The sequence below is a fragment of the Nuphar pumila genome, chromosome 6 (assembly GCF_984573655.1).
Source record: "Nuphar pumila chromosome 6, dmNupPumi1.hap1.1, whole genome shotgun sequence".
In the NCBI taxonomy this organism is placed as follows: Eukaryota; Viridiplantae; Streptophyta; class Magnoliopsida; order Nymphaeales; family Nymphaeaceae; genus Nuphar; species Nuphar pumila.
The window spans coordinates 6,753,098-6,776,066 of NC_143254.1; the positions used below are offsets into that span (position 1 = coordinate 6,753,098).

The 22,969-nt window shown below is 36.7% G+C and overlaps 1 protein-coding gene across 1 annotated transcript in view; it reads right to left on the reverse strand.

Moving 5' to 3' along the window:
• Nucleotides 1-22,969, reverse strand: part of LOC149833786 (AP-2 complex subunit alpha-1-like) — an 85,109-nt gene that overhangs the window by 23,806 nt on the left and 38,334 nt on the right. Inside the window, exons 12-14 of the mRNA XM_090011018.1 lie at nucleotides 22,805-22,893; nucleotides 17,007-17,112; nucleotides 16,834-16,899 (exon numbers count right to left, since the gene is read on the reverse strand). Of these exons, the coding sequence (XP_089867144.1) occupies nucleotides 16,834-16,899; nucleotides 17,007-17,112; nucleotides 22,805-22,893 (261 nt within the window). The remainder of the gene's footprint in view (nucleotides 1-16,833; nucleotides 16,900-17,006; nucleotides 17,113-22,804; nucleotides 22,894-22,969) is intronic.

The window sequence follows — 22,969 nt, forward strand, 5'->3', positions numbered from 1 at the left end:
GTCTTCTAGTGTAGGCAGTTAGTGAGTTTGATTCTTTTTACTGATTTCTCATTTTAGATTTAGTTTAGCTTCCTTGTTGCTGCTGCGTTTGCTTGATTTCTGTTTTGCAGGGAAGCGTTGGATGTGCAAAGAGACCATTTTTGTGCCCCTGAAGAGCCCTCCGAGGTCTCTAAAAGGTACCCTTAGACCCTCAAAAGTGCCCTCAAGGGAGCCCTCAGAGGACCCTGAATCAAACCATACAAAAGTGTTCAACCTGGAAGGGACAGAAAGGGACCACCAAAGCCTTAAGCACTGAAGACTCTTGCTTTTCTTTTTAGACTAGGCTTTTATTTTATTTTATTCAATTCATTGGGTTGTAATAAGGCTGTTTTTATTCTTTTATTCATTTAAGCCCTCTGTGTAGGGAAACACTCTTTAGTTATTCTTTAATTTTTTTTTTGGGCAATAAAGAGTAGCATAGTTGTGTGTGTTGAATACAAGTATCTCCCGTTCCCTGAGATCGACCCGGACTCCACCACTCGTGCGAGCCGGTTTTTATATTTTTGGTGTCTGGCTTTCATTAGATTTTCATTAAAAATATTGTTTTGAAAAGGGTTTTCCAAAAACTCACACCACCTACCTTCTTACGTATCTCCTCGTTCTGAATCTTATCTTTTATTGTATTTCCACACATCCATCTAAGCATACGCATCTCAGCTACACTCATTTTTTGAATATGATGTCTCTTGGCAACCCAACATTACGTACCATATAGTAAAGCGGGCCTAATAGTTGTCCTATAAAACTTTTCCTTCAACCGCATGACATTTTACGATCGCACAACACTCCAGTTGCACTTTTCCATTTAATCCACCCAACCTTTATCCTATGATTTACATCTCCATCAATTTCTCCATACTTTTGAATGATAAATCTCAAATATTTGAAACAATCATCCACCGGTATTTTTTGCTCACCAAGCTTCACTACACTCCCATCATTACTTTGTTGCTTACTAAACCGACATTCCATATATTCTGTCTTACTCTTACTCAACTTAAAACCTCTTGCTTCCAATGTCTGTCTCCATAATTCTAACTTAGCATTAACCCCAACTCTAGACTCATCAATCAAAACAATATCATTAGCAAACAATATACACCACGGCACATTTTCTTGAATTGGTCTCGTAAGCTCATCCATCACTATAGCAAATAGGAAATGGCTTAAAGCAGATCCTTGATGTAACACAACCATTATAGGAAAATTGGTTGTCACCCCTCCACAAGTGCGGACATTGGTTACTACTCCATACATATCCTTAATTATACTAATGTACTTGAGAGAAACGCCTTTCTTCATCATTGTCCACCAGAGAACGTCCCTAGGTACTCTATCGTATGCCTTCTCCAAATCAATAAAAACCATATGCAAATCTTTGTTCCTCTCTCTATTTCTCTCAATAAGTTGTCTAAGAAGATGTATAATTTTCATAGTTGATCTTCCAGGCATAAAACCAAATTGATTCTCCGATATCATGACAACCTTCCTCAACCTAGACTCAATCACCCTCTCTCAAAGTTTTATAGTATGACTCATGAGTGGTTCAGCATGGAACGTGAAAATCCATGTTTCTGAATCTCTGGCGAGAAGCTATCAAACCAAGAGCGAGATGCTTGCTTCAGACCATAGATAGCTCTTTTTAACCTGCACACATGGGTTTTACAATTTTGTTCTTGATATCCAGGGGGTTGCTCCATATATACTTCCTCCTTCAAATCCCCATGCAAGAATGCATTTTTTACATCAAGATGACTCAACTTCCATCCATGTTCAACAGCCAGAGAAATGATAATTCGAATCGTTCTCATTCTTACAACCGGACTAAAAGTCTCATCATAGTCTTGCCCTGCTTCTTGAGTGAATCCTTTTGCTACAAGCCTCGCCTTATATCGTTCAATGGTTCCATCTGGCTTGTACTTGATTTTGTAGACCCATTTGTATCCGACAACATTTTTGTCAGGTGGTCTGGGAACAACTTCCCATGTTCCACATTCATGCAAGACTTGCATTTCATCATTCATGGCTTCTACCCATTTTATAGAAGCGGCTGCCTGATAATACATGATGGGCTCTTCGTCCTTATTGATGGCAGTTAAAAACAGTTGAAGATCCAAGGAGAAGTTGTTATAGCTAACCCACCTGGCAATAGGATGTCGTATGCAGTTTGATTTTCTGACCTCAAGGGTATGAGAAGGAGTAGGATTGGCGACTGAGACATAATCTGAATGGCTTGATGTTGTCGGTTTCTGTCTAGAATAGACAATGCCTTTGTATCTACCCGGTACTTTCTCTGCATTCTGTGATCCCGACGTCCCAGTGTTCTCAAATATCTCTTCTTCTTGCTGCACGCAATATGAGGAACATGCTTCATTGGAGCCAGCAAAAAGTTATAAGCTCAACCAAGGATAGTAAATTTCAGTTGACATATTCGTTGCGTCGGTTCCGTGATCAAAATTTTGTTCATCAAAGGCAACATTTCTTGAGATTCTGATGCGTTTGTTGGTGGGATCATAACGCCTATATCCTTTGTAGTCATATGCATATCCCACAAATCTACACTTTTGGGCCTTGTCCTGAAACTTGTTTCTCAAGGACTGATCAATATACACAAAGCATACACATACAAAAACACGCAGATCATGATAACTAGGATGCGCTCAAAATTATCACATGCACGGCAGAATGGAAAGCTTCTGTCCATAGGTTGATGGGAAGATTGCTGTCATGAAGCATACTCATGGCACTTTCAACGATATGCCTATGTTTTCGTTCAACAATCCCATTTTGCTGAGGGGTGTGAGCACAGGACACCCTTCTTCCTATTTCGTTATTTTGAAGAAAAGAAATAAAATCACTGGATGAGAATTCCCCACCTCCATCACATTGAAAAAATTGAATGGACTTAGAAAATTGATTTTTGACAAAGGAAAGAAAATTTTGAAACAAAGAGAAGACTTCTGACTTATTTTTTATGAAATATATCCAAGTGTATCGAGAATAGTTATCAACAAAGATTAGATAGTATCTGCTCCCAGATCTAGAGGCAATTGAGGCGGGTCCCCATACATCAGAACAAATTATCTCAAAAGGTTTTGAAGCTCTCTTATTAATGGAATGAAAAGGCAATACATGACTCTTGCATGAAAGACAACTAGAACACTTGTGACTGCTCTCATCCCCATTGAGACTTTCTTTTGGAATGAGATTATTAGAGACAAATTTCTCAATAAAATGACTCCCACAATGTGCTAATCGACTATGCCATAAGAATGGCTTATTACATTCAGAAATACTAAAAACATTAGCAGAAGAGGATGAACACGACTCTAATGAAGGCTTCGAATTCAGATGAACAGGGCGAACAACATGACATGGAGCTTCTTCAAAAACATACATATTGCATCGTCTCTTTCCTTCAGCGAATGTTTCCCTCGTGCGTAGGTCCTAGACTTGCACAGAGAAGGGAGTGAATTCAACTGAAGCATTATTATCATCAATAAGTTTGGAGACAGAGACAATATTTTTCTTAATGTCAGGAGCATGAAGAACGTCAGAAAGAGTAAGAGTGGAATATGACATGGGAATGACAGTTTTTCCAACATGAAAAACAGGATGGTGGGATCCATCTCCAGTGACAATCTTACTTTTTCCAAAATAAGGAGTAGGGTTAGAAATCTTACCTGCATCACCTGTCACATGAGTCGCTACCCCTGAGTCGACAAACCAAGTGCATTCATCACTCTGCTTCAATTTCAACTCTGACAAGGCAGATAACAACAAATCTTTAATCTCTCCATGTAACTCCGGGTCATTCATAATACTGTTATCGGGTCCCAAGCTTTTCATCTTTTCCACTTCCAAATCCTGCAGTCCGGAGGCTATATCTAAGTTTGCATTCACATCAGGAATGCTACACTCTACTACAGAACAAAGGGGATCATCCAGTGAGAAGCTAGGACTTGCAAGCACTTGAGAAGCAATGTTTCTGACATTATTGCTGCTATCAAGAGTTTCCACAGGAATACTGGATGCACATGATGTACAATTCGCCTTGATATGCCCCTTTTTGTTACAAAGGAAGCAAGTAGGGATGGATCTTGATTCCTGCGCATGAGCTAACATATTTGGAGTGGGAAGGAGACTACGCCCTCCGTGTCCACTTCGCCCTTGTCCTCCTCGTCCTCGTCCTCTACCATAAGTCACTCCTGTGGCAAAAACTTCTTGAGAATTTGTGTGAATGTGAGATTCTTCAGAGAATCCTTTCAGAGTCATCTCGTACTGGATCAATTTGGCTCGTAGCTCATCAAAGGTAGGGAGAACAGGAAGGCACAATAGTGAAGTGACTATCATATTGTAGTCAGATCCCAATCCACTCAAAGTTTGTTGCACCATGTCATTGTCACTTACGGCACATCCTATAACGGCAAGCTGATCTGTGATGATCTTTATCTTGTTCAAATATTTCATGATGGTCATGGAGTCTTTTCTTAGCAACTGAAATTCCCTTTTTAGAAAAACCACCCTTGCTTGAGAAACTTGTGAATATGTCTGAACCAGTCGTTCCCAGAGTTGTAGTGTTGTACAATTGTCGGGAATGACAACAAGGACCTCTTGAGACAGAGTTGAGGTGATGTATGCAACAACTGATTGATCTTTCTTTTCCCAATTGAGAAATTCTACATTTTTGATATATACGATCGAACTCGCCCCTTGATCATCTTTCTCTTCTCTCGGAACAAATTCTTGTGGGACTGGAGTGGTTCCATCCAGGTGACCTAAGAGACCCTGGATCCTTATAAAATGAATAATTTGTCTCTTCCAAATCAAGAAGTTTGAGGTATTCAACTTTTCAGAAACGAGTTGGTTGAGAAAACTTGAAGAAAGATTTGGATTGAGAGGAATAAGGATCCATAAAGAGTAAAATTCAACAAGAGTGTTCACAAAGTGCAAGAGTTTTCACGAAATGCTCAGCCTTTTTTTTTTGCGGCTGTCAGATTTAGAGAATAAAGGGACTGAACCTTTTCCTGAGCACTCCAGAAAACTGAGATTGACGTGATAAAATAAACTTTCCCACGTTAAATATATTTTCAGACAAGTAGCAGAAATAAGAATCAAGAAGGGAACTACACAGTAAACATATATTTGAATGTGCAATAGTAGGTGCGTGGAGAAGATTGGACAGAGGAAGATCGAACAGACAATAGCAATAAAGGTAGGTCAAGCAGGCAATGTCAAAAAAAATGAAATAGGGATCGTGATTGGTCTGGTGTTTCACGTGAGTCGATTTCAGCGATTCACGTGAAACACAACCACTCCTTTTCACGGTCTGGGTTCACGTGAACATGATTCACGTGAATCTCAGATCCAAGAGAGAGACAAGCCCACGTGAGATGTGGGTACACAAAAACATTCAGGAAAGAGTAGAAGAATGAGAGAAGAAAAAAATGAGAAAGAGTAGAAAAGGGAGAAGTGAAAAACCTCAAAACTCCGATTGTCGCACCTGACGGAAACTTTTTCTGGCCCTTAGACAGATCTCGACTCTGATACCATGTTAGAATTCCACCTTGGTACCTGTATTGAGAAAGGAGAGAGAGAGACGAAGAAAAGGATACAAGAGAGGGCTGCGGCTGTCACGATTTCTGTATAGAAATCGTGACCTAAAACTGTGCATTTATATTTACATTACAGAGGTATGGATCCGGGTCTGGTGTATCCAGACCCGATTAATAAAAAGGTTTACATGGCTCGGGTCCTCTGTACATAATCTTTACATGGATCGGGTCGGATCCTTTGCACCTTTTTCACATCTAGTGCTCTTAATTTTGCATTCGCTTCCATAAGAGAATCCACTCTCTTAGTATCATCAACACGTAGTTCTTGTGTTTCTGTTCCTCCAACTCGCTTTATTTTTTATGAGACTCTCTCCAAAGAATTGTGCATTTCTGGTCCTAATTCATTCTTATGTTGAGCCTAATTTTTATATAGATGCAGTTTCCAAAGAAGAATGGCAGAGAGCAACGGTTGAAGAGTTGAGTGCTCAGGAACGAATGCAAACTTGGGAACTTGTAAAACTACCACCTGGGAGAAATGTAGTGGGATGCAAAAGCAACTTGAATTGCATCAACAAAACCAGTATCTTGCATATTCTTCCTTCAGGATCAGTATATCCTTGAGGAAGCTTCATGTACACTTCTAAATCTACATTTGAGAAAACATTTTTCACATCTAACAGGCATAAACTCCAAGACTTAAGAGCAGCCATTGCGAGCAAAGTTCTAATAGATATCATGTGTGCCACTGTAATGAAGTAAGCGAAAGTACAAGAACAAAAGTCACGAAGGGCATACAATAGCACAAACACAATGTGCACAAGAACAAGTCCACAAAGAGCCAACAAAGGATAAAAAGAGAACAAAATATAAAAATAATTTTTTTATTGAGCAAATGCTTAAGCACCAAACATTGAAGAATAGAGGGGGGAACAAACCCTTATATATACAACTAAAAGAGAGTAGAGGGAGACCATTGGGAGCTCTCAACGGTCATATTTCTGACCATTGGGAGTCCCAACGACTCTATGGTCAATTTGACCATAAAGCCCCCAATGGCATTTTACAAAAAAGGATAATAAAAACATTAAAAAAAATAAAGAAACTGTTTATTACAGTTTTATAACTTTTATTACATATTGTAAAAAGACAAAAATACCCCTATAAGGTATTTACCTATATAACTAAATATATGTATGTATATATAGATATATATGTACATGCATACATATATTTTAACACCCCCTCAAACTTACGGTGAAAGAACCGAAAGTTTGTTAAGGAAAAACATAAAACTAGGCGCAAGAAGAACTTTGGTGAAAACATCCGCAAGCTGGTACTCTGACGTGACATACGAAAACATAATAGTTCCTCTCAGATATCCATCCTTGACATAATGGCAATCCATCTCAATATGTTTGGTATGCTCATGGAAGGTGTGGTTGCTTGCAATGTATATTACACTCTTATTATCACAACACAACTTCGAAGAAGTTGAAATGATTACTCTCATATCTTTAAGAAGATTTCGTAACTATACAAGTTTCATTATTGTTGTGGTCATTGTCAGATATTCAGCTTCGATTGAAGACAAAAATATATTTTGTTGCTTCTTGCACCTCCACGAAATTAGAGAATCTCCTAAAAACACACAAAAACCTATAGTTGAGATTCTATTATTGGAATTTTCTCCCCAATCAGCATTAGTATAAGCAAGTAAATCCAGAGAAAATCTGAGAATAAAAAAAGCCCTTTTGTTATAGTATTCTTAATGTATCTGATAATTCTTAACACAACACTCATGTGCACAATCGTTGGAGCATGATGAAACTGAATGACCGAATGAATTGCATGAGCTATAACCGGTCTGGTAAATGGATAAGAAGGTAAGTGCTCCAATTAGTTGTTGATAGGGTGTAGGATCTTCAAAAATAGTCTCATCTTCAAGTCGTAACTTAGCATTGATCACTTCTAGGGTTTCTACTTTCTTGTCATCTAAAATGCCACAGTTAGCACAAATGTCATCATCAAGCTTCATTTGAGACAAAATGTACCCCTTGGGAGAGAAAGCAACTTCGATGCCTAGAAAATATCTCAAAAAACCCAAGTCAGCCATGTCAAAATTATCTTTTAAAATATTTTTAATATCTCTAACTCCTTGTTAGTCACTCCCAATGATTATCGTATCAGCTACATAAAGTAGAAGTATGATTATTTTAGTACCTGTATTTTTAACAAAAAGAGATAAAAACCCAAAGAAGACATGACACTACTAAATCTATCATACCAGGCCTTTGGGGCCTATTTAAGAGCATACAAGGCCTTCTTTAGTTAAAAAATTTTACCATTTTCAATATTAAATCCCGGTGGAGGGTTCATATAAACCTCCTTATTTAATTCCCTGTTAAGAAAAACATTTTTTACATCAAGTTGATATATGGGTCATTTTTTAATGGATGTAACTGCTACGAGGGTCCTGACACTGGTCATTCTAGCTACTGGTGCAAAGGTTTCCTCATAGTCAATCCCATATTCCTATGAATATCCTTTGGCGACCAACCTAGCTTTAGATTTTTCTAGGTCCTATCACTCTTTGTTTTAACCTTAAAAACTCATCTACATCCTATAACTTTCTTTCCTACGGGTAATGAAGTTACTTTTCAAGTTTTAGCCGTTTTATAGAGCATCTAATTCTACATTCATTGATTCAACCCAATATGAAAGATTTTTAACATCATTGTAGTGTGATAATTCATAGTAGGAATATAAGGCTATTAAACAAGCTCTATAAGTTGGTGTCAAAAGTATCATATGATACAAACCTACTAGGTGGGATAGAGACACGATTGGATCTCCTAAGTGGGGTTTCTTCTATAAAAAAATCATGTATATATTTTTTTAAAGCACTTAGAGGATCCCTTTGCTCACATCGGGTATACACTTGTATTAGTTTATCAATAATATTATCATTACTTGATAGTGATTCAACATTCTCAATATTAGAATGCCCATCATTATCACTATTATCACTCAAGGAATTATCATTCGAAGAAACATCACAAGAGGTTAAATTCTTCTTGTGGTAAGAAATCAAATAAGTTATAATTTACTTCCGCTTTTTCTTTAGTAATCTCAAACCCATTTTCATTTTCTAAAAAAGTCACATCCTTAGAAACATAAAGTTTGTTATTTTTTAAATCAAAACATATAAAGCCTTTTTGGTTTTCTCCATAACCCATGAATATACATTAAATGACTTTTGGAGATAATTTATCTCTTTTATGCAAGAGGACAAAACATTTGCAACAAAAAATTCTTAAACGTTTATAATTGGGGATTCTTATAAATAGTTTTTCATTTGGAGAAACATTTTGTAGGGATGATAAGGGCATTTTATTTATCAAATAAGTTGATGTTAGAACGGCCTCGACTCAAAAACTCTTTGGAACGTTTTTAGAGATAAGTTGAGTTCTAGTGGTTTCCATAATATGTCTATGTTTTCTATCGGCCAACCCATTTTGTTGAAGAGTTTTTGGACAAGATTTTTTGTGACAAATCCCATTTTGTTTCAAATAATTTTGAAATTTATTGGAAAGGTATTCACCACCCGAGTCGGATCTAAGGATGAAAATATTGTACACACTATACATATAACTAAAATAGAGTAAAGGGGGACCATTGTGAGCTCCCAATAGAGTCGTTGGGAGTCCCGACGACTCTATGGTCAATTTGACCATAGAGCCCCCGATGGCATTTTATAAAAAAGGATAATAAAAAATAGAAAATAAAAAAGAAATAAATTGTTTATTACATATTGTGAAAAGACAAAAATACCCCTATAGGGTATTTACCTATATATATATATATATATATATATATATATATATATATATATATATATATATATATATATATAACCACATGAACAAATGTCTAAGTAAAATCAATGTCATATTGTTGACTATATCCCTTGGCTACTAATTTGGCTTTATACCTTGTGACTATACTTTTTTTGGAAAGAGTAGATAAAGAAGAAATTGTCTTGGAGTAAAGTTTGGGTCCTTGACGCATAAATTGTGACTCTTAATATTGTGTCGATTGAGTTTTGTTTATTGGGATTGTTGGGTCTGCATTATATTTACTGGTTCTTGGTTATTTAGTTGTGGTACTATTATTTTTGTGCAAACACTTGATCTGTAGTTTGGGGGTTGGAGAGATACGGAGAAGAAAGACTTTATGCATATCATTCCTATCAAAATGGATGGGACCATTCTGTAGTTTGGGGTTGGAGAAATATGGAGAAGAAAGACTATATTCATATCATCCCTATCAAAATGGATGGGACCAACTATTCCTACTGGGTTGATGTTAAAATAGTTGTGAAGGGGCTTGGATATGGTGGATACCTAGATGGGTCTAAGAGAAAGCGAGAGAGCGATGTTGAGGATTATGAGATTGACTTTGGAGAATGGGACATGGATAATGTCAAGGTTAAATCCTGGCTATCGAGCTCTGTTGAGCAAAATATTGCTCTAAATATTGTGAAGTTCGAAGAGGATAAAGAGGCAGGAGAGCAAATCTATAAGCAGTCCAACTGGGCTTGTAGATATCAGTTCACTCAAGGTCTCAAAAACTTGAGGCAAGAAGGGGAGTCAATTCAAGCCTACGAAGTTTCAACAGTTATGGGATGCTCTTAATCCTATGCTTCCGAATGTGAAATGTAGGAAATGTAAGAAGTGTGGGAAATGTAAGAACCTAGAGGCTGAGGCTAAAGACCAACAACAAGTCATTGACCATAGCATCGCTTTGTGCACTGAGTTTAATAGTGTGCACGATGGGATTCTGCATAGAGCATTTCTCCCCAGCTTTGTGCAAGCGTTGGATGAGCTAATGGCAGAGGAAACCAAGAACAAGGCTCTAGGTGTGAAATCAGCTGAAGAGACTGATCTGGTTGTATTTAGGCATCAAGGGGGGAGAAGTGGAGGTACAGGTGTGGTAGATTTGAAGGTTTTAGGTTTGATATGAGCTCAGTCAGGTGAAATTACTGTAAAGAGCTTGGGCATATGAAAAATAATTGTCCAGCTCTTAAGAAGAAGACAAGAGCTTTTGTGCACTCTTCTAGTGAATGCATTGTGAAGCCTAAAGAGGTGCAAGCTGTTAGTGGTGTCCAACCATCCTCACCTACCTTGAGTAGCGCTTCAGATATCTTGTTAGGTGGTCGGACTATGGCGCTTGAGCGTATTCAGTAGGAGATTCAACAACTCAGCACCATTAGCCGTTGTTTTTCACTCCACTTTTCCTTCCTCCTCCTTTGGTATTGCCTTTTTAGGTATCTTTGACAGTTCTATTGATTGGCTAATACATTTAGAGGGTGTTTGATCGTGCAGGACGCCGGAGCCGCGCGGGACGCTACGGCAAACAAACGTTGGACGCAAAAAATGTACATTTTTTTTTTTAGTTTTTTTTGTCAATATGTCTGCATATATGTCTGCTTTGAGAATACAGTTTTATACTTCGTAAAGGTAACCAGATCATTGTTTCCAATCGAAATTTCAGCTTTAACTGGAATACCTGAACATTTTTTTTTTATCCTTAGGACATTTCATCATTTCCACTATAACAACTCTCTACACTTTCTGATCCCCTCTTTTGTATATTCAAGACAAAATTTTCATTATTCCATAGTCATACATTAGTCACCAATGTCAGCTGGATTTTGGAAATATGGTGATTTTATCATAATATCCTCAAAGGCTGATGACCTACTAAAAAAAAAAAAACCTTTTGTATATTTAAATTGAAATTTTCACTATTCCTTGAGGCAATTAAATCATGCCTCTTTCCCCTGTTGCAACCACATCAACCCACGCCTTTCACAACATTTACATTGTTCTTGGCGTAATTGGGGAGGGGCTGGAACAATGATTCATCGTTCCATGGATGTGACAGACAAGCACGGTAACGTAAAATAAATCGAGCAAGGTGCTGGGCGGGGGGGGGGGGGGGGGGTCTACCATTTCTCTCTCCCCCTCTCCCTTTTCTTCTTTCTTCCCCTTCTTCGTTCCTCGTTCTTCTCTGATTAGGGTTTTAATTGGGATTTTTTCTTTGATTTTCATTGATTAAGGCTTTGAATCAAATTTGATTTGATTAGGGTTTTTTCATTGATTTTCTTTGATTAGGGATTTGAATCAAATGTATTTAATTAGGGCTTTTGATATTTAATTTGATTAGGTATTTCCTTTGATTTTCTTTGATTAGGGCTTTTAATCAAATTTTTTTATTTAGGGTTTTTTTAGTTAATTTGATTAGGGCCTTTGTTTTTTTAATTTTATGGTTTATTTTTCTTGTAGTTTAGAGTGTTTTGTTTATTTGTGGTTTATTTATTATTTATTTTTTTTGCATTTTTGGGTTTTATGATTTATTTATGGTTTTTGTATATAAAAATATGAATTTTTATTTTTCTCAAATTACCCAAAATGCAAACATTTTTTCGTACTTGGATCGAGTTTGAGATCCATATTCGGGGCTAAAATCCATAATTTTTTGACAAACTTTCATAATTAGATCCAATATAACACCAACTAAAGCATTTATATATAAAAGAATATCAATTCTTATTTTTCTCAAATTACTCAAATTTTAAACAGTTTTTGGTTTTTAGATCTATATCCACATATTAAACACTCATATGGTATGGCAGATCAAGTAGTACGATCCAAAATGAAGTTATCTGACCCATTATTTATGTATCCAAGTTATCCACACCATAAAAATCAAACGCCGGATATAAAGAACACAACTTCTTGTACAATCAAAACAAACATTGGACGTAGAACAATTGTTATAGACAGACAAAACATGTGCTATGACCGTTATATTTTGTTGTTCCATTCAATCTTGGACAAGCAATCAAACACATCCTTAGGGGTCTCATGTCACATGACAACTCATGAATCCATTCTAGCCAGTTGCTCTCCATGCAGTGGTTCTATTCTTACTGCATATGGTTATTTTAGACTTATCTCTAAGATTCGATCGGTTATCCCTACTTCTTGTCTTGGGGAAAAATTGAATGTTTCTCAAGTTTGTCATGTTCCCTTACTTGGTATAAACCTCATCTCTCTTGGACAGCTAACCAAACTTAATTGCATTGTTACCTTTTCTTCACTTGACTATGTTGCACAAGATTAACCATCAGGGAGGAGGATTGGGAATGGTCATAAGAAAGGAGTGTAAAAATCAGAGTTACCAGTCGAGGAAGCGGGAGCGGGAAGCGATACGGGAAGCGGGAGCGGGAAGCGAGGCACTTTCAAAAATTTAGGAAGCGGTGAAGCGTGGGACCACTTAGAAGAAAATTCCGAACCGTCTCGGAAACGACCTAGGAAGCAAACCGGAAGCGACCTAGGAAGCGAACCGGAAGCGAGGGGAAGCGAAAAAAAATGAAAAAAATGGGGGAAGCGAGGGGGAAGCGTGGGGGAAACGTGGGGGAAGCGCTTCCCATAAAAGGGAAGCGCGCTTCCCAAAAAAGGGGGACGCTTCCCCTCACGCTTCGGAAGTGCGACGTTTCGCGCTTCCGAAGCGCGCTTCGGGGAAGCGCGCTTCCCCTTTTGCCTAGGCGCTTCCGGTAACTCTGGTAAAAATCTCTATAAAAGGAGATTTTGTATATAAACACAATGCTAGAAACACGAAGTGTGCACAAAGGCACCAAGGAGAACTCTCACAAGTGCACAATGGCACGGATACACATGCACAAAGATATAAAAAATAATCTTCAATATATTGGAACTTCAAAGAAGCTTTACAAAAAGCTTAAAGAGCATAAGGGGCAGCACCCCTTATGTATACAAGTTGGAGAAGGAGGGGGGGGGGGGGGGGGGGGGGGGCGCTCCAAACCTCCAACATATACATGGAGCCTCTCCAACGGTTATAAATATAACCGTTGGAGGGGGCTATAACGTCTACGTTGTGCCCCCCCCCCCCCCCCCATGATACAAATTGAATAAAAAGGAAAAAATAAAAAGAAAATAAAAATTACAATCATATTCTCAAATGAGAATATGCATAAAAGGGTAAAATGACAGAAATACCCTTATCGGGTAATTAATATACATATATATATATATATATATATATATATATATATATATATATATATATATATATAAAAGGAACATGACATTTTAACAAGGAGACCTCTACTACCTAGATTGGCTAGATATGGTGATGTAGAAGGGATCAAAAGTTGTTTAGGAGCTGCAGTTTTGAAGGATTTTATGCTATGACAGCAGCAGCTTGGTCGCATTTCCAGTTCTTGGCTTTAGTATCTTTTGTCCTCCGATAGTTTTAAAAAGTTCAGTGTGTTTGTGTCCGAGCATGTAAAAAATTATGAAAATTGTAAGTTGGCGAAAAGTCATGCTCAACCTTTTGGGTCTATGATAATGGAATCAGATAGAGCTTTTGATCTTGTACATTCTTATGTTTGGGGACCTTCATCAGTGTTGTCTAAGGGAGGTTCATCTTTGTTGCTTTCATGGATGATTGTACAAGATACACTTGGCTTTAATGCATGAAAAATAGAAATGAACTCTTTGAGTTTTTTAGAAAATTTTGTGATGATTAAAACTCAGTTCTCCTCTAGAATTAATGATTGAAACTCAGTTCTCCTCTAGAATTAAAATCCTTCGCTTAGACTCAACGGGAGAATATATTAGTTGTATGTTTGAGGACTTCTTGTAGGAGAAAAGTATTGTGCATAAAAAATCATGTCCTTATACGCTTGAACAAAATGGTGTTGCAGAGAGAAAGAACATGAATATTCTTGAAACTACCAGGGCCCTCATGTTTACCAGTCATGTACTTAAAGTCTATTGCTGTACAGCTATGTCACATGGGTGCGGGTGCGGGTGCGGGGATTCGGCACTTCCAAAAAACCCGGGTGCGGGGGTGCGGCAGGGGCAAAAATGTCAATATATATATATATATATATATATATATATATATATATATATATATATATATATATATATATATATATATATGGGGGGGGGGGGGGGTCGGGGTTCCCCTCCCTTACGAATCGATTTTTTTTAAAAAAAGCAGCTGTCTGCTGCTTTTTTTTTAAAAAAAATAGAGCAGCTGACAGACAGCTGCTGTCAGCCAGCTGACAGAGTTGCTTTTTAAAAAAAAGAATCCAGCTGCTGTCAGCCAGCTGACAGAGCTGCTTTTTAAAAAAACGAATAGCAGCTGACAGCTGCTGTCACAGCTGACAGACAGCAGCTGACAGACAGCTGCTGTCAGCTGCTGTCAACAGTTTCTTTTTAAAAAAAAAATCGCAGCATAGGTGATAGGGCAAATTTTAAAAAAAAAAATCCAAAAAAAAAATGGACTTAAATGATCCTGGGTGCGGTCAACGCACCCAGGATCATTTGACCGCACCCGCACTCGCACCCGCGTCGAGTCGCGTCGACGCGGGTGCGGCACCCTACTAGCCGAATCCCTGTGACATAGCTGTACAGCAGTTTATCAAATTAATCGAATGCCATATGGAGATTAAAAGGCACATTCACCTTTCACTTTCCTTTTTTTTTCAGGATAAGGCATAAAAAAGGATACATCTTCTTCACTTTTTATTTCTTTTTTCATCTGCTGAAAGGCATATGCTCCATAAACTGGAAGTCTGAAAATCCAAATTTTCCTATTAAACCCCAAAATACAACATTTCACAACACAAGGAGAGAGTTTATCCTTATATCTCTCAGGTAATAATACAAAACATGTACAACCAAAGACCTTCAATACATGGTCTCAAACAAGTCCGAGGAGCGTGGTTCGAGAATTTCAATTCAACATTCAAATCATTGGGATTCGAGCAAATTCATCATGATCCAACATCGTTTGTGTCATCATCAAACCAAGGGAAATGTATACTTCTTTTATACGTGGATGATATGATTGTTACAAGGGATGATGTTCGAAGATTGAAGACGGCAAATGTATTTGAAATGAAGGATCTGGGGATCTTCAAGTATTTCTTAGGCCTTGAGGTGGCATATTCAAGAAGGAGAATCTATTTGGACAGCACTATAGAAGAAGAGACTATACCACCGACACCAAAAATCACTGTTACCGTCACCTCTATGCAACCAAAGAAACTTCAAAACTCCACCAAATTGACAAATCAGGCCAAAAACCAACTTCTGATAGGTTATCTATACAAAAATGACCTAAACACAGTAAACTAGGGCTATCCAAAACTGTAGATAATCCCAAACCGACAGAAAACCCAAACTGGCCTCTAGTTACTGCCCTTTTCAGAAAATCACAGAAAAAATCATTACAAATCCAAATCTTCAGAGACGGGCCTGATTTTTTATCCAAACTTGCAAAATTAAGCTTGCTCAAAAATTTACCTCAATCTAATGAAATTTCCCTGATGGTATGGTCAGTGTTAATGTCAGCAGCTCGAATCTCGAGGCAGTCCTTCAGTAATCCAGAATGGGGTCATTCTTCCAGGAATATCTTCTCACAGACCCATACAGCTAGAATATGGATCTGAGAACGATGCAAGAGAGAAGATGAGGAAACCCCTTAGAGAAGAAAACTTCATTGTAAAAGAATGAGATATTACAGCTAATATAAGGGTCCACCCCCTTTCGCTAACAAACTAATAAAAATTGGACACTTATGGACCTCTTGCTTTGACTTATATTCTACAGTTACACTAAAGTACACAAATACCCATATAATTACATGTATGTACATAAGAGACAAAAATATACATATTTCAACAGTTCACACAGAATTAGAACAGTGATATCAGAAAATATTCTGTGTATAATTTTGGTGCAATAGATATTGCAGAACATTGACTCAGAGAATGAATATGCTAGCAAGTGGAGATGTTTTATTCTTTCGAATAAAATCCTTCCTCCTTTTATTTGAAGAGACCCTTTTCAGCACGATTAAGGCTTACAGAGTTACTATTTTCTTCTCTCTTTTTCCTATATCCTTTTATCTCCAATTTTCCCTGATATTTTCTCCCTTCTCTGTGATAACTTAGTTTTCTAAGGGCTTGGAAAAGTCTTCTACATGTATATCATGTACACATTAGATGCATGTTTCTAGTCAAGTATAATATGCAAGCCTCTCATAAAAAGACATTGATTCTCCCCTAAGCATCCTCAGTGAAGCATCTTTCTTGATAAAAATTCAATGGAATGAAAAATACAGTAGAATCACACACCTTGACCATTGTCTCATGCAAGGCAGGCTTATCAAGATACTCTCTGGCCTTTGCGGCTGCATATGGCTGTATAAGATCAATGCCATCAGATGCTACACCATAGAAATCTCTAAAAAATTAATGTGGTTCAGAATGCACCAATGTTAAACACAATAAATCTTAAATGTTAGGACCTGCAAGTCTTCATTGTTTGTCACAAACTGAACCACACGATACCATATGTCATCACTAACAAAATCACCTGCCTTGTCAATCAACTGAAGAATCACATCAACATACCTGTAAAAATATGTGGACAACAAAATCTTAGATATCCTGAGCACAACCTTAACACATGTATTTAACCATTCATTGATGAAACAAGCATAATAAGAAACCTTCAGAACAAAGCCTTCTGACCACATAATACAAGCATAAGGACATAACAGAAGAAGCAATTGAAATGTATATGAAAATTAAAAAAGCACTGGACAAGTGTGTTAAATTATGTATCTTATATATATATATATATATATATATATATATATATATATATATATATATATATATATATATATATATAATCTTTTGTAATACCCACTAGGGGTAAAACTATCTTTTTTACTCATTCACGCCCTATGTAATTTTCTCCTTTTTTACTTTTTCCTTTTCTTCCTTTTTCTTTTTCTTTTTTTCCTTTATTTTCTTATTTCTTTTTCCTATTGGAAGGGCCCACCTTAAGGGACGTTGGAGCATTCAACAGTCATATTTATGACCGTTGGAAGGGCTCCAACGTCCCTTTGGGAGCCCTTCCAAAGGTCTCCTTTTGTCTATAAATAAAGAGGGTTTTCCCCTTTGTAATTCAAGCTTCTTGGAAGCTATTCATGAGTGTATATTTTTTCTCTCACTTTTGTGTGTATACCACTTTTTGTGGTTTATTGTATCATTGCCCATTAGTGGCTAATTGTTTGTGTGTGTGCATTTGCTTGGCTCGTGGAGATATCACATCTCTCTCTTAGCACTTCATTTCATGGTATCAAAGCAAGGTTATGAAAGCTTCATTGGATTCTTTTGTTGACAAGCAATATCTCTCCTCTCGCTTGCTTTCAACATTTCTACTTCAAGAATGACCGACAAGGATTCAAAAATTGATCTCTCAATCAAATTAAATGGGACAAACTATCGTATGTGGGCGGTCGCCATGGAAAATAACCTCAAAGGTATAAAAAATTGGGGTTATGTGTGTGGAACCATTCCGGAACCACAATTGAAACTCACTAAGTTTGAAGGCAACGAGGAGAAAGCCGTAAATGAAGAAGAAAAGGACAAGGCTATTTTTTATTTCTCCTAAAAAATGGAAGATTGGGAGAGTAAGCATGCTAAAATATTAGCATGGTTCATAAATAATGTCGAACTAAAAATTTGTGTCAATCTTGCCAAATTCAAGAAAGCCAATGAAGCTTGGTTTTTCATGAAAAGGATGTACACGCAATGTGATCTTGCTAGACACTTTTTCTTGCAAGAAAAAATTAGAGAAACAAAGCAAGGTGATATGAGTATTAGGGACTATTATAGTGCTATATCCTCTTTATGGGATGAACTTGTCCTTTTTGAACCTCAATAGGAAGGAAATGCTATTGTCATGAGGCAAGAGCAAATGGAAAAAGAAAGATTTTCCAATTTATTCATGGGCTTCGTCTCGAATTTGAGCAACTAAGAGGATCCCTCCTACATAGGGCTTTCACTTCTCTTAGTGATATTTTAGCCGACTTATGTCAAGAGGAGACTCGTTTGGCCTTAAAAAGGGATGTTGATGAGGTCCATGCCGTGTCTAGACCCGGTAACAATGTAAGACCATATAAACCTCCTCATTTTTTGAAAAACAATGGTGGTGGAGGAAGAAAAATTATTTGTCATCATTGTAATGAATCAGGCCATATTCGACAGGATTGCCTCAAGCTCAAAAAGAAAGTGTCTTTCATTGAAAAGACTTCTCCAATCTCAAATGAAGATTCAAAGAAAGATGGAGACATTAAGGATTCAATTACACATCTTACCGAAACTCTCGAACAATCATAAGGATGAACTCCTCTACATCTTCCACTTCCAGTGTCGCCATCTCCTCTATTCCAGGTATGACTTCTTGGATTCTTGACTCGGGTGCCTCTTTCCATATGACTCCAAATGCATCACTTTTATCAAAACCAAGTCTTAATTCTTTTAAGTCATATGTTTCCACGGCATACAAAACATCTTTAGATGTTGAAGGAATTGAAAACCTTGAAAAAATTTATGGTCAAAATAAAGAATTTTTTGTTCCAAAATTATGAATTATTCCAAAACTTAATTTAAACCTTGTTTTTGTTTCCCAAATCACCGATTTTGAATGTAGTGTCTTTTTTTCACCAACCCATTGCTATGTGCAGGATCTTCAGTCCGGAAAGCGGATTGGGCAAGGCCATAGAAGAGGGGACCTATACTATATGGATTTTTTGTCATTACCATCCAAATCTTTTTGTAATCATGTTCAATCTAAAGATATTGAGACTTGGCACAAGAGGCTTGGACATCCTAGTATCTCCAAGTTGTATATCTTTCCTTTTTTGAAAAATTTTTGTAATACAAATACATTTACTTGCAATGATTGTATACTTGAAAAAATTTATTTGCTTCTGTATTCACATAGTAGTTTTGTGTCAAAAAGACCTTTTGAACTTGTGTATTCTGATGTATGAGGACCGACACCCGTTATGTCTAAAGGAGGCTATTCTTACTATGTTGTCTTTATTGATGACTTTACTATATACACATGGGTGTATATTATTAAAAATAAATCTGATGTCTTCTCTAATTTTAAAGAATTTCATACTCTTATGCAAAACCAATTTCAAAATAATATAGCTATATTTAATCTGATTCTGGAGGTGAATACATGTCAAAAGATTTTCAAAATTACCTCAAACTAAATGAAATTTTGCACCAAAGATCTTATCCAAAAACTCCGCAACAAAATGATCTTGTAGAAAGGAAACATAGGCATTTAATTGAGACTACAAGAACTCTTCTTGTCTCTAAAAAGGTTCCCAAAAATTTTTGGGCCGAAGTTGTTATCACCGCAACATATCTTATAAACTGTATGCCCTCTTCTTCTTTGAAAAATGTTTTCCCCTGTGAAAAATTATTTAAAATTACTCCAGATTTTAATAGACTAAGGATCTTTGGATGTAAATGTTTCGTTCTTGTCCAAGGACAAGACAAATTATCACCAAAAGTTTTTGAATGTTTCTTCATTGGCTATGGTGAAAATAAAAAAGGTTATAGATGATATGACATTCAAAATAATAAATTTTATGTTTCCCAAAATGTAACCTTTCTTGAGGAACAAAATGGTTTTGACATTCAAACATCTAAAGAAGACATTGATTACTCATTCTTATTTGACTTAGCACCTAGAACTAAGTCCCAAAGTGAAATTATTTGTGATAATTCTTGTGATGGTACTTTAAATCACAATGACAATGTGCCATAACATATTAATGATTCTCAAAATGAGAATCCTAATGATATTAATGTGTATACCCGGCGGTTAGGAAATGAACATGAAACTGTGTTTGAAAGATATTCCCAAGACTTTTCTCTAGAAGAACATGTTGAAGATAACCAACTTAGGAGATCCTCTCGTAATAGTAGACCACCACAAAAATTTGTGTCGTATGAATCCTTTTCTCCTAACTATAGAACATGTTTTATGATGATACATTTGTATCATGGACCCTCCACATTTAAAGAAGCTAAGGACCATCCACATTGGATTGAAGCTATGAAAGTTGAGTTAGAAGCACTTAATAAAGCCAAAACTTAAAGCATTATAAGTCAACCCTTAGGAAAAAAGGCTATTGGGTGTAGATGGGTATATAAAGTTAAAACCAAATGTGATGGAACTCTCAAAAGATATAAAGCTCGGTTGATTGCTAAAGGCTACGCCCAAGAATATGGGATTGATTATAAAGAAACTTTTGCTCGAGTAGCTAGGATGACTAGCGTACGAACTTTGATTGCCTTAGCATCTATTAAACAATGGCATATCTTTCAACTTAATGTTAAAAATGTCTTCTTAAATGAAAATCTATCCGAAGAGGTTTTTATGGATCCTCCGCCAGATTTTGAAATTGGAAAAGGAAATGTTCTTAAATTAAACAATGTTCTTTATGGTCTTAAACAAGCACCAAAAGCTTGGTATGATTTATTTAGCAAAGTAGTTCTCGATAATGGTTTCTCTTATTGTTATACTGATACTGTTTTGTTTGTTAAGACTTTAGGAAAACATATAACAATTTTGTTACTATATGTGGATGATATGATCATCACTGGTAATGATAAGAAGGATATTGAGCTTATTAAAAATATTCTAAAAGAGAATTTTGATATGTCTAACCTTGGTTTTATAAGGTATTTTTTAGGAATTGAAGTTACATACTCTCCAAAGGGGTATGTCCTCTCTCAGATAAAGCTTGCATTAGACATCATTGATCGATCGGGGCTAACAGATGAGAAGAAAGTGGAGACTCCAGAAATGATAAATGCCAAGATGAGAGCCAATAATGGCACACCTTTAGCAGATCTCACTCATTATCGTCAGTTAATTGGGTCTCTAACATATTTATCTATCACCAGGCCCGATATTTCTTATGATGTTCATAGTGCAAGCCAATTCCAGACTGCCCCTACTACCATTCGCATGGCGGCAGTCATGAGGATTATCCGATAGTTAAAGAGCACCATAACAAAAGGATTATTCTTACCCTCATATCTTAATTTACTTGCTTATACTGACTCTAATTGGGGGGTAACCCTGATGATCGTATTTCCACAACAGGTTATTGTGTGTTTCTTGGAGAGCCACTTATCTCTTGGAGGTATAAGAAGCAACACAAAGTATCTCTTTCTTCTACAGAGGTTGAATATCGAGCGATGGCTACAACCACCACTGAAATTATCTGGTTAAGAAACTTGCTTAAAGATACTAGCGTTTCATTCTCCACTCCTTCGAAGTTGTGTTGCGACAACAAGAATGCTATCTACATTGCCAATAATCCCACCTTCCACGAACGAACAAAGCATATTAAAATAGACTGCCATTATGTTCGTAATGAGTTCCTTCGAGGTACCATTCAACTTTCATATGTTCCTACTGAGTACCAGCTAGCAGACTTCTTCACCAAAGCTCTGCCATCGCCTCAATTTTACTTTCTTCTTAGCAAACTCTTGGTGATCTCACCATGTGTTTGACGGGGGGTGTTAAATTATGTATATATATATAATGACACATATCCATATATATTACATATATATGTCTATGTGTCTATCTACATATATATATATATATATATATATATATATATATTCTTTTGTAATACTCACTAGGGGTAAAATTGTCTTTTTTACTCATTCACGCCCTATCTAATTTTCTCCTTTTTTACTTTTTCCTTTTCTTCCTTTTTCTTTTTCTTTTTTTCCTTTCTTTTCTTATTTCTTTTTCCTATTGGAAGGGCCCACCTTAAGGGACGTTGGAAGGGCTCCAACGTCCCTTTGGGAGCCCTTCCAAAGGTCTCCTTTTGTCTATAAATAAAGGGGTTTTTCCCTTTGTAATTCAAGCTTCTTGGAAGCTATTCATGAGTGAATATATTTTTTCTCACTTTTTTGTGTATACCACGTTTTGTAGTTTATTGTATTATCGCCCATTAGTGGCTACTTGTTTATGTGTGTGTGTACATTTGCTTGGCTCGTGGAGATATTACATCCCTCTCTTAGCACTTCATTTCAAAGTGAAGGTAAGAAATCTCTGAACTTTTTAAGAAAAGAATATTCTATCTGAAGAACAAGAACAGATTCATTAAAACTCATAGTTTCCCCAAAGAAAACCATCAGAGAAGGATTTCCTGAACTTCACAATCCACAGTTTAGTAGGTAAAACAAAAATAAAGAACTTTACCATAAGAGGTCTGGAGCAAATTTCTCAGCAAGTATGGCAGCCTTCAATGCCAACTCTTCACGCATTGCAAAGTCTGCTGTGTTCAGATACTGAAATCAAATGTAGAACAATATCAATATGATGCTACTTCAGGAGGAAGGATGAACCTAGGGCTGTCAATGGGTC